At 40.6% G+C, this 12,361-nt stretch overlaps 2 protein-coding genes across 2 annotated transcripts; both read left to right on the top strand.

Annotated features, from left to right (window-relative positions):
• Positions 1 to 2,298: 2,298 nt before the first annotated feature.
• On the top strand, positions 2,299 to 3,243 carry LOC310770176 (olfactory receptor 5F1-like; the record flags this gene model as incomplete). Its single annotated transcript, XM_083630635.1, has 1 exon — positions 2,299 to 3,243. The coding sequence occupies one exon, from the start codon at positions 2,299 to 2,301 to the stop codon at positions 3,241 to 3,243; it is 945 nt and encodes a 314-aa protein (XP_083486761.1).
• Positions 3,244 to 6,319: 3,076 nt separating this feature from the next.
• On the top strand, positions 6,320 to 7,264 carry LOC310770061 (olfactory receptor 5F1-like; the record flags this gene model as incomplete). Its single annotated transcript, XM_083630203.1, has 1 exon — positions 6,320 to 7,264. One exon carries the CDS (start codon positions 6,320 to 6,322, stop codon positions 7,262 to 7,264), a length of 945 nt encoding a protein of 314 aa, XP_083486329.1.
• Positions 7,265 to 12,361: the final 5,097 nt, after the last annotated feature.

Raw genomic sequence — 12,361 nt, 5'->3', positions numbered from 1 at the left:
CTGACTCTAAGAGCCGTGTTTGTGTGCAGTGCCTGAATTAGGAACAGAGGCTTGACAACCATATGTCAGGATTGCTCTGATGGTGTTTCCTGCTTGGCAGGGGGTTGGACTCGATGGCCCTTGTGGTCTCTTCCAACTCTATGATTCTATGATTCTATGATTCTATGATTCTATCTATAGTGGTACCGTGTAGTCTGTCCCAGAGTCTGGTTCTGGAGACTGTATCGAAGACTGCTTTTAGATCAACAAAAGCAGCATATAGTGAGGCCTGCCCTCCTGATTTGTATTTATTGATGAGATGTTGCAACATTAGACAGTGATCTATCATGGACCTTCCAGGTCTAAAGCCCGCTTGTTCTATTGCCAGGATATCTTCATTCTCTAGCCATTCTGTAAACTTATTAAGGAGGTGCTTTGAGTAGAGTTTACTAATCACACTTAATAAGCTGATTGGAATGTAATTTGCTGGGTCCCCTCTATTACCCTTTTTATAGAAAGGGACAATTATGGCTGTTCCCCATTCCCTTGGGATGCGACCAGTGTCATCTATGTAAGTAAAGAGGATGTCTAAGAAAGGTGCCCACCAATCCGCCTGTGCTTTTATCGTTTCTGGCGTAATGCCGTTTGGGGCTGGGGCTTTGGTCGTTTTCACTTCAGTTACTGAAACTGGCAGCCATTTAGCCAGTTGTTATATATTATAATTCCATGATGGAGGTTCAGCGTCCTCATACAAAGATTGGAAGAATGAGCCCCAAAGGTTAGGGGGAATTTGTGAGGTTAAGGGGGAAATAGCCTTATGGGTGCCAGAAGCTATCAATTTCCAAAATAGTGTCTGATCTTTTGCTTTTGCAGCACTAATTAATTCCAGAAACATTTTCTGGTATAGGCGTCCTTTTGGTGGATTATTAGGTCTTTATACTCTTTTTTTAGGGCACAGACGGCAAGATAGGCTTGCTGTCTGACAGAATTTTCGGCTGTCAGGAAGGTTTTGTAAGCATGTTGCAGGGCTCTCTTGGCCTCAAAACAGGTGTAATCAAACCAGGGTTTATTTCTGTGGTGCATGTAGGATATCTAGTTTCATTTAGAAACATACAGTATATAACCTGAGCATAAGATGGAGGGGCTCACAGCATTAACACCCCAACAGATCTTGTTTCTCTATCAGTCCCAGCTTTGGATAAAGCACAGTTCCAGCATGTCTCTGTTTCTCCATCTTCCAGCCTGCTTCCAGCTCAGTTCACACCCACCCACCAGACTATTGCTTTCCTCTCTAGCAGCTAGGTGAGCACAAGTGAATGAAAGGCACCCCTATTAGTCTGGAAGGCACTGTCACCTAGTGGTAGCCTAGCTCATTCGTTTTGGATGCCGAAGAAGACACTTAAGGGGTCAGCTAAAGCCATTCTATTACAAGGAAACTTCTCCAACTAGATCAGCTATCTCCTCGGTTAGATTCTAACCCTCACTGGGTACGCAGAGCTCCCTGATGCTTAGCAGCTGTTTCCCACTTTACTTTTCATGGCTGCCTTACTCTGTCTAATGGCAGGGCTGTCTTTAAACCAGACACAAACATAAGAGTTCTCCCTCGAGCAGAAGATGTGCAAGTGGCAGCCCCCTGGTATGCCTGCATAGTCCTTCCTAGAACAAGGTGACAACTATAGGCTAAAGCACTAAAATATATAGCTCTGTATGTCTTATTTAGTTATTAAGTTATTAAGAACAAAATCCCATTCAAGTCTACCCTGAAGTACTTCCAGCTGAATGCAATGTGGCTTAGTCCCAGGTATATATATATATATATATATATATATATATATATATATATATATGAATGAATTGCATCTTAAATTCTCAAACCTGAAAATGAAAAGAAAGCAGATGCAAATTCATACAGCAAAATATTACTGTAAATCTTAAAGATAATGGATGATTTTCCAGAAAACTGAAGAAAAAAAACCTTGTTTAAGGAATGGAACGTTGCAAAATGATATTTGTTAAATAATAGAAATATTGTTTGTAATATCCCTAGACGTTAAGATAAGGCTTATTTTATTTTATATCTGCAGATTGAGAAGAAAAAGCAAAATCATGCTCTACAACGTAAGGCACACAAGCAGTCGGTACATATCGACCACCCAAGAAATGCCCTTTACTTAGTACAGCCAGACTGTTTTGGTTATGACTACTGAAGGTCTATCATTTGCTCTTCCCAGCTGAATCCATCCTCTCCTCCAACTGAAATCATATGAAGATCCATGTTCATTTGAAATAAAAAATAGCAGGAATAAATCAGCTACAAAAATGTCTACAGAAAATACAAGTGTTGTGTCTGAATTTATCTTTGTGGGACTTGTAGATGTACCAGAACTGAAGATTCCCATCTTCACATTGTTGCTGCTGATCTATGTTATCACTGTGGTGGGCAACCTAGGGATGATTTTGCTGATCAGAATAGACTCTCAGCTTCATACCCCCATGTACTTTTTCCTCAGTAATCTGGCTTTCTTAGATTTTTGCTATTCTTCCAACATCACCCCCAAAGCCTTAAGCAATTTCCTATCAGAGAGGAGAACCATTTCTTTCCTGGGATGCTTCATCCAGCTGTATTTCTTTGTTGCTCTAGCAAGTACAGAGTTCATGCTTTTTGGGCTAATGGCTTATGACCGCTATGTGGCCATCTGCAACCCTTTGTTGTACACTTCAATCATGTCACACACCCGATGCGTCAAGATGGCTGGCGGAGCATTCACAGCTGGCTTCTTGAACTCAATCATTCATACCACTTTGGTAGGTACTTTGTCTTTTTGCCAGTCTAATGAAATCAACCATTTCTTCTGTGAGATCCCTCCACTACTCAAGCTCTCATGTTCTGATACATCCATAGCTGAAACACTAGTTTTCATGTGTGCTGGAATCAATATGTTAGGCTCTCTCTTGATAATCCTGAGTTCTTACCTGTACATCCTTTTCACGGTGCTCCAAATGAAGTCAGCCAAGGGCCGCAAGAAAGCCTTTTCCACCTGCATCTCCCACCTGATTGCTGTGATCATATTCTATGGAACTACTATATATATTTACTTACAACCTAGTTCCAACTATTCAGAGGATCAGAATAAAGTTGTGTCCATGTTCTATTCCTTTGTCATCCCAATGCTCAACCCCTTAATTTACAGTCTGAGGAACAAGGAGGTGAAGGAGGCAATGAAGAGAGTGATGGATAAGAATGCATTTTCACATTTACTATAAAATACTATATCAACAGACTGTCAAATTAATTAGATTGCATGTTAGATTTTATTCAAGTCCTCTAGCCTTTTTATGTAAAGTACTTAAGCATGTTCTTCATTTAAACATATCTGTAATGCAACATAACTGTCTATGTTCTTTGCCATGTTTTTGAACATTTTAGAGAACATATGGATTCCCTTTGTATTTGGAGTTGATGGTCAAGTATTCACCCTGATACAATGAGCACTGAGCTATTAGAAAACACTCCCCAAAAAGAGGCCCTCAAAATTTCCAAAAAAGAGAGCAATGCAAAAATGATGGTAGAGCTGAATGCATGTGTTCCCAAATTGCCTAAAATGAGTGGTAAATCTGGGGTCCTCCAGACTTTTTTGGACTCTGATGATTTCCTTCATCCACACCCAGGGTAGAATCCTTCTGGACCATAAGGGTAAGAAGGTTTTGGGGAAGAAGAAAAAAACATTGTTCTGTGTGGTTATTCTACTTCCTGAAATACAAGGTAGTGCTGGGTACTGTTTCCCTAAATTGGGCCTTTGACATGTAGGCACTGAATGATTGTATCTTGTCTCCTATGCTTTTGACATCTACCTGAAGAAGTCACCTGTAGTTTGGTCCAGGCAGACCAGCTCTTACTTATTGCTTCCACTATTCAATTCTGGCGAGGCAGTGCAAATTCTAAACTTTTCATAGTTTTGGAAGAAAATCAATTGAAATGTAATCAAGGTAGGACAGAAGCAATCTTGGTTGGCCATTTTAATGATCTTGGAGGAAGTACACAGACTTTTCTCAGCTGGCTGTACAGAAGTGCCCTAATATTCAGAAAGAATATACATTTGTGAAAGAATCTAAAGAACTAGGGTGGTTGGTTTCATACCTCACGTGGTAGTACAAGCATTTATCTGCAGGGCTAGAGGGATATGGAAAGAGCTTATACAATGTGGAGAAGCAGCTGAACTGAGTTAATCATTGCCTTGGACATGTGGTCTGTGTTGCTTGCAAGCACAGTGAAAAAAGTTGTATCTGTTAATGGTCTACCTTTTAACTGGTCCAATAATATGGAAATGAAAACTTCTGAGTCTCTGGATCTTTCTTATCCCTTGGAGATTAAGTTCCCTGATAAAAAATGTATGCTCTAATTAGTATAAAAAAGTTTGTTCCCATATGTATACTTGCAAAAGGAATTTAAGGCACAGTGGCAGAAAGATATAGTTCTTTTGTTAACCTCCGCAGATGGGGTAGACCTGACCCTGAATGAAATCTGTCACACACTCTTTGCTTACTAGGATGATAACTTAATTGAGGACTTAAAGGTACATTGTAGCTGAATCACTGAGTCACAGAAAGAAAACACTTCTGAAGGTTGGTGGTGGGGCACTTCCACTGTCAAGTGACTTTCTTCCTAGTCATACAGGTAGGTAGTTTCTGATCCCATCAAGTTACATGTGTTCTGTCATTATTGCCCTTTTACAGTGCTTCTGACTGGGGATATGAATGGTGTCTTTGTGTGTATGTGTGTGTCTTTACTTTCTCTGTGTGTAGCGCACACACGCATATATATGAAAGGGTGTGTGCATGAGAGAATGGGTTGTGAATTTTTAGGGATGGGTGAGTACTGCTTGATGTGTGAATGGGGCATTTGGGTAGTTAGAATGTGAGATGTGGGGGAAGGGAAAGGAGAGTGAACAGTGTATATATGTGAAATGGGAGGAGTTCAGTGCAGGTATCAGATGGAATCATCCTCCAAAGAAATGTTACTACTGTTCCAGGCAGCCCTAATCTCCAAGTGGTGGGAGATTTTAGAGGTTCCAGCACTTTTTCAGATTTCATTTTCCTTGGAATGAAGCTCAGCGAAGACAGTGGTGCATTTAAGATATCTAGTTTCATTTAGACACATACAGTATATAACCTGAGCATAAGATGGAGGGGCTCACAGCATTAACACCCCACCAGATCTTGTTTCTCTATCAGTCCCAGCTTTGGATATAGCACAGTTCCATCATGTCCCTGTTTCTCCAGCTTCCAGCCTGCTTCCAGCTCAGTTCACACCCACCCACCAGACTATTGCTTTCCTCTCTAGTAGCTAGGTGTGTGCAAGAGGATGAAAGGCCCACATATTACTCTGGAAGGCACCATCACCTAGTGGTAGCCTAGCTCATTCGTTTTGGATGCCGAGGAGGACACTTAAGGGGTCAGCTAAAGCCATTCTATTACAAGGAAACTTCTCTGACTAGTTCAGCAATCTATATTAGATTCCAACCCTCACTGGGTACAGGAGCCCAATAATTGGAAGGGTCTTAGGGCATTATCCAGACAGGACCCCAAAAATCCACGGTGCTGATAACTGCAGTCCTTCAGCAATCGACACATACTTGTGTCATGCACAGACTCATTATCTTATCCAGACCTGCCCCCTATCTCTCTATTTAACATTAGGGACGCAGGTAAAGGCCAATCACAACACCATCATCCCCCATAGTAACTGTTGTTCATCTATGAATGATGGAGGTATTGCCCATCATTCATGGGTGGACAACTACTTTCTTCAGGGCCATATAATTCAGAGAGTTAGGGAAATGAATCATCTATTAGTGTAGTAGCACAGCACTTACGTAAAAAATGTGTAACTAATTACATATAATTTACTGAGGGTTTTCTTTAAAAAAAACGACCCTGAGAAAATACAATTGCATTCAGTTCAACAAGAAACTCCATTTCTAATCAGTGAATAAACAAGGAAGTTGGGAATTTCTGCATCTGTGCAGTGGAGATCTCTGACATAGGGTTGCCATTTTTCAAACAGTGAAAATCCAGACAGAAAAGGCTTACTTTATTTTTTATTTGCAGATTGTGAAGAAAAAGAAAAATTATGCTCTACAACCTAAGGCACACAAGCTGTCTGTACACACTGACAACCCAAGAAATGCATTACTTAGTACAACCAGCCTTTTTTGGTTATGACTACTGAAGGTATATCATTCGCTCTTCCCAGCTGAATCCATCCTCTCCCCCAACTGAAATCATATAAAGATCCATCTTCATTCAAAATAAAAATAGCAGGAATAAATCAGCTACAAAAATGTCTACAGAAAATATCAGTGTTGTGTCTGAATTTATCTTTGTGGGACTTGCAGATGTACCAGAACTGAGGATTCCCATCTTCACATTGTTGCTGCTGATCTATGTTATCACTGTGGTGGGCAACCTAGGGATGATTTTGCTGATCAGAATAGACTCTCAGCTTCATACCCCCATGTACTTTTTCCTCAGTAATCTGGCTTTCTTAGATTTTTGCTATTCTTCCAACATCACCCCCAAAGCCTTAAGAACTTTACTATCAGAGAGGAGAACCATTTCTTTCCTGGGATGCTTCATCCAACTGTATATCTTTGTTGCTCTGGTAAGTACAGAATGCATCCTTTTTGGGCTGATGGCTTATGACCGCTATGTGGCCATCTGCAACCCTTTGCTGTACACATCAATCATGTCACACACCCGATGCGTCAAGATGGCTGGCGGAGCATTCACAGCCGGCTTCTTGAACTCAATCATTCATACCACTTTGGTAGGTACTTTGTGTTTTTGCCAGTCTAATGAAATCAACCATTTCTTCTGTGAGATCCCCCCACTACTCAAGCTCTCATGTTCTGATACATCCATAGCTGAAACACTAGTTTTCATTTGTGCTGGAATCAATATATTGGGCTCTCTCTTGATAATACTGAGCTCCTACCTGTACATCCTTTCCACGGTGCTCCGGATAAAGTCAGCCAAGGGCCGCAAGAAAGCCTTTTCCACCTGCTTCTCCCATCTGATTGCTGTGATCATATTCTATGGAACTGGCATATTTACATATTTACAGCCCAGTTCCAACTATTCAGAGGATCAGAATAAAACGGCCTCTCTATTTTATGCCTTTGTCATCCCAATGCTCAACCCCTTAATCTACAGTCTGAGGAACAAGGAGGTAAAGGAGGCAATGAAGAGAGTAACAGGTAAAAGCGCATCTTCTCACTTACTATAGCTTGCTACTTTAAAAGGTTTTCAAGTCATATGGATGAGCTTTTATTTTTTCGTATATAATTTTTATTAAATTTTCTGGTTTACAATTAAAATACTCATTTTTACATCCTTAAAATATCAATGACTTTCCTTCTTCCCTTTCCATGGTTCATTACATATCATAATACCCTGCATATTTTATAAAAACTATACCATTCAGTATTCCATTATTGCATCCATCACAACTATTTATACTGTTGAATTTACCTTAATGCTGCCAACGTTTTCAGCTGTACACAATTATTTCCCATATATTCAATAAATGTTTTCCAATATTCTCTAAACACGTGTTCTTCTTGTTCTCTTATTCTATATGTTAAGTATCCAAGCTGCTTATATTCTGTCAGTTTAAGTTGCCATTCTTTGGTTGAGACCTCGCTTGTTTTCCATTTTGGGGCTAACAAAACACAGGCCGCAGTAGTAGTATACATAAATAACCTTTTTTGACACTTGGGAATTTCAGTCTGAGTTACCCCCAACAGAAAAGACTCTGTTTATTATGGATCATTTCCCAATACTCTTTTACCCTTTTACAAATCCACCTCATATGAAAGAATGTTCCCTCCACATCTTTGCATCTTCAGCACTTATCTGATTCAGCCTTACACATTTTCACAAGCCTACTCAGAGTTAGATACTGTCTATAAATCATTTTCAAAGAGTTCTCCTTCAAATAATAAAATGCTGTAAACTTCAAATCACTTTTTCACAGTTTCCCCCAGAGGTTAAAATCTATGTTTTGTCCTATATCTATCGCCCAGTGTGCTTTAACACGCCCGTCTATTGTTTCCCAGTCTAATAACAAATTATATATTTTGTACAAAAGTTTCTCTTTGTTTTGTAGAAGTTCTTTTTCAAATTGTGAGCTTTGGTGTGAAAAACATTTTTTTCTATCTAATTTAAACATTTCATGTAACTGATGGTATTGTAACCCCCCTGTAAAGTACAGCAATTCTCTGTAAGTTACCCACCGATATGGATTACCTTTTAGATATTTTCAAGTATTCTAGTCTGGTGACATGGGGTACTTAAGTACTTAACTTCCATTTAAGTGAATCTGTAATCTTCTAGAAATATTTGCTATGTCTTCAAGGCTAGATCCATCCCCCCCCACACACACACACTGGGTATACAACAGTGCTCCAGCAGCACTCCAAAGCATAATTGCCAGGGTGCTGAAAAGCACTTCCCCAATGCTACTGGACATGACCATGCACAGTAGGTAGAACAAGAACTACCAGGACACAGTGCCTTCAATTCCCATCCCACAGAGCCAGCCCAAGATGGAGGAATCCAAGGTCACAGAGAGACAGAGATGCAGGAGAAAGCTTGAACTTCCCATGTCCCACTCTTGGTAATGGTCATCCATCAGAGCAACCAAGACTGGCTCCATCTCATGGCCAGGTGTGGACCCAGATTAGAATGATCTAGATAATGCATGACATTCAAAATGCCTGCAGTTCCTCTCTTGACCACTTGCCAAAGGACGGGGGTTGGTTGCTTTCCGTCCCTTCCTTGCTGTCTTCCAGGACCGCAAAGGGCTTGAAGAAGCAGGCACAGCAGCAACTTCTGTGTAGGAGAAGTCGCAGGTTGCTTTTGTGTACGCCATCAGATGACGGTACAGTGGTACCTCGGGTTATGTACTTAATTCATTCCGGAGGTCCGTTCTTAACCTGAAACTGTTCTTAACCTGAAGCACCACTTTAGCTAATGCGGCCTCCTGCTGCCACTGCGCCGCCAGAGCACGATTTCTGTTCTCATCCTAAAGCAAAGTTCTTAACCCGAGGTACAATTTCTGGGTTAGCAGAGTCTGTAACCTGAAGCATATGTAACCTGAGGTACCACTGTAAATAAGTTTGGGCAGAGCATGGCCGTGCTGTTGCTCCAACAGTCCAGCTTGGAGCACAAGTCTGATGAGAGGATGCAAGCTACTTAGGCACCAGAAGCGGGTGTGTTTAGTGCACCTACTGTGTGTGCTTTGTCAATAAAGAATTAAACTACCATCCGTTTGTCACCTTTGGGCTGGGTGTGCTCAGGACACCTGCCACATGGGAGACATGATTCTGTGTACTAACCAGTGTTGGGTTGACTTCAAAATAAGAATTGCACCATTTGTGCTCTAGTCTTCATCTGGCTTGTTTCATAGCCTGTAGCTCACCAGAATACCCCGGAGTCACTTGGGTTCCACAATGCTGGAGTGGACATTTAGCAGTGACTCTATCAACCACCTGTCTCTTCTTCCCATTCCACAGCGAGACCATGATCAACAGCTTTCTCCACTGGAAAGCCTGGCAGAGCATTCAGGAATCCAACAGGTTCCATCAGTCTCTGGGGGTGAGCTACCCAATGAGTTCCATCACCCTTGCAGTGAGGAACATCTGCCACCACTCCAATCTAGGCCAGAAGCAAACTTCATTTGGTGAATACTGGACGGTGGGGCCAAGATGCCTGTGCCACATTCACATATCCGAAGTCCACATTTATTTATTTATTTATTCATTCATTCATTCATTCATTCATTTATCAATTGCCCACCTTTCACCCTAAGCTTCCAGGGTGGGTTATCACATTAAAGCACAACATCATTTTTTAAAAAAATGACAATCATAAAAATAAGGTGGGTCCTGAAAACATACACCTCAAGTTTCAAAGACCAGGGTAAAGAAGTACGTCTTCTGCACTCTCCAGAAGTTGTATAATGAAGGTCCCAGACACACCTCTGTGAGGAGGGAGTTCCACAAATTAAGAAGCTGCCACAGAGAATGCCACCACCACCTGAGACTCTGAGAGCAGAGGAACTACCAAGAGGGCTTCCTCTGCTGATCTCAGCACCTGAGAGGGTCTTTAGGGAAGGAGACGGTCTTTCAGGTATTTGGCCCCTGAGCCATTTGGGGCTGTTTTCCTGTAGTGGAAACAAGGGAAAGCATTTCAAAAGCTTTCTGAGCACTGGTTAATATGAGCACTGGTGTTTCCATCCTAAAATCTTAGGACACCAACCTTCATTGATTCATGTTTTACCCCTGCAGTATCGTGATATACCTGTAACTCTTTGGTTTGGATATGCAACAGTCCCTTTCCTCCTGAACCCTTCCCCAGCTTCTGTCAAGTTCTCCAGGGACTTGGTCTCAACAGCATGATGATTAACGGCAAACCTTCAAAAGCAACAGTTCCTGCAATGAGACAATGCATAATCCATTACGTGCTTCACAGGTAAGTTGCCACAAATGAGAACCATTTAAGAAGAATTTGACCTGAATATGGTAATTTTTGCTATCTTAGCAGCTCCAACACAGTTGTGAATTGCTGTCTTCCTTTTTTTTTAAATGATATTTATTAGAGTTTCAAAAAGAGTTACAAAAGTAAAAAAGAAATAGAAATAGAAAAAAGAAACAAAAGATACAAAATACAGAAAAGAATAAAAACAGTTAAAGGTAAATCCATCTTTCCATGTCTTACCTTTCATTCACTTATTTCCCTGACCTCCTCACACCTCCCTTCTTTGTATTCCAGTTCAAATGGTTACTTCAGCAAATCCTTTCCCTTTTTGTTTTTATCTTAATTCTTTATCTTAATATATTATAACTTTACGTTTTCACCTGTTAACAATCCATTTTTACATACTCCTTTTTAACATTGCTGCTAAAACCACTTAATTTCATTCCGACATCATTTTAACATTCTTTAATTTTACAATGTTTCTGTAAATAATCTTTAAATTTCTTCCAATCTTCTTTCACCGACTCTTCTCCCTGGTCTCGGATTCTGCCAGTCATTTCCGCCAATTCCATATAGTCCATCACCTTCATCTGCTATTCTTCCAAAGTGGGTAGATCTTGTGTCTTCCAATACTTTGCAATGAGTATTCTTGCTGCTGTTGTAGCAGTAAATTGCTGTCTTCCTTGATGCAGACACTTCAAAGATTCCGGCTTGTGACTATTCTGCATAAAGGCTTCACAAAGGCACCTTACTGTATTTTCTTCTACATGGTTTTCTGAGCTCAAATTGCATTAATTCATCAAATTATTGCTTTCCTTTAAAAATGTCAGGAAAGCACAACCTCCAAAAGTAAGAAAACTTGTTTTCTTATAATCTGCATAGGATGAAAAGAAACTATACAATATTATAAGTGACCTGTTCTTTCCAATAATGTTATGAGGGCACTTAGGTGTTTTGTTTGTACTGCTTTTGCATTTTACTGCTTTTGCATATACTACTTTGGGTATTTTTTTAAAAAAACAAGCAAGTGGTTATACAGAATGAAGTTCTATAAACAGACGTCTGTTGGCAGCAAGTTGCTCTAAACAGTCAATAAACACACACAGAGACAACTTATTTCTAAGCATGTTGACTATTATGCAGTGGTATTTTTGTCTTAATTTCAGTTAGGGTTCATGAGGTTGAAGCCCTGTAAAATATTTTAATGCCAAGGCTCAACTCTGAGAAATACATGGCAGTAAGGAAGATACAGTAGCTCTGAGCACGTGCAAAGTGTCCTTTATCATCAAAGAGAGAAGGCAAATTCAGGTCAGCAAGTGAGGTTTCTAATCACACTTGAGCCATAGCATTTACAAATTAACCATTTAAGGTACTTTTACACTCTCTAGCAATAGTTTACACCACAATCAGATTTCTGTAGATCTCCTTCGTGAAATGCCCAATGAAGCTGTGGCCCAAGTTACTAAACTAATAGTGGCTCCACCAGTGCACTTGCACAGCATTAACCCCCTCATTGCCTCAGACTCCCAGTAAGCAGCAGCTCTGCTGACAGGAGGCCAGGAGCATGGGCACTGCCCCTCCTCACCAGCCACTACTGGTGAGGCAGCCTCAGGAGCCGCCATGTGATAGCCTGGCTGAGAGCCAGGTAGCCCTTCAAATAGAGGACATCTTTCAAAAAGAAGACTGTTCTCTGCAAAGTTCTCTGCAAAGAGCCCTCCCACACTGCTCCTTCAAGCAACTGCAACTACGCCCAAAATGTTCTCACAAGGGTAATATTTATTTATTTATTTGTTGTTGTTTGTTTATTTAATTTTGCCATATATCGCACACCTCCCTATAAAAT

The sequence above is a fragment of the Podarcis filfolensis genome (genome assembly GCF_964270895.1).
Source record: "Podarcis filfolensis genome assembly, chromosome: 1".
In the NCBI taxonomy this organism is placed as follows: domain Eukaryota; kingdom Metazoa; phylum Chordata; class Lepidosauria; order Squamata; family Lacertidae; genus Podarcis; species Podarcis filfolensis.
The sequence above is the reverse complement of the archived record's forward strand: the minus strand, read 5'-3'. Positions and strand labels throughout refer to the sequence as shown.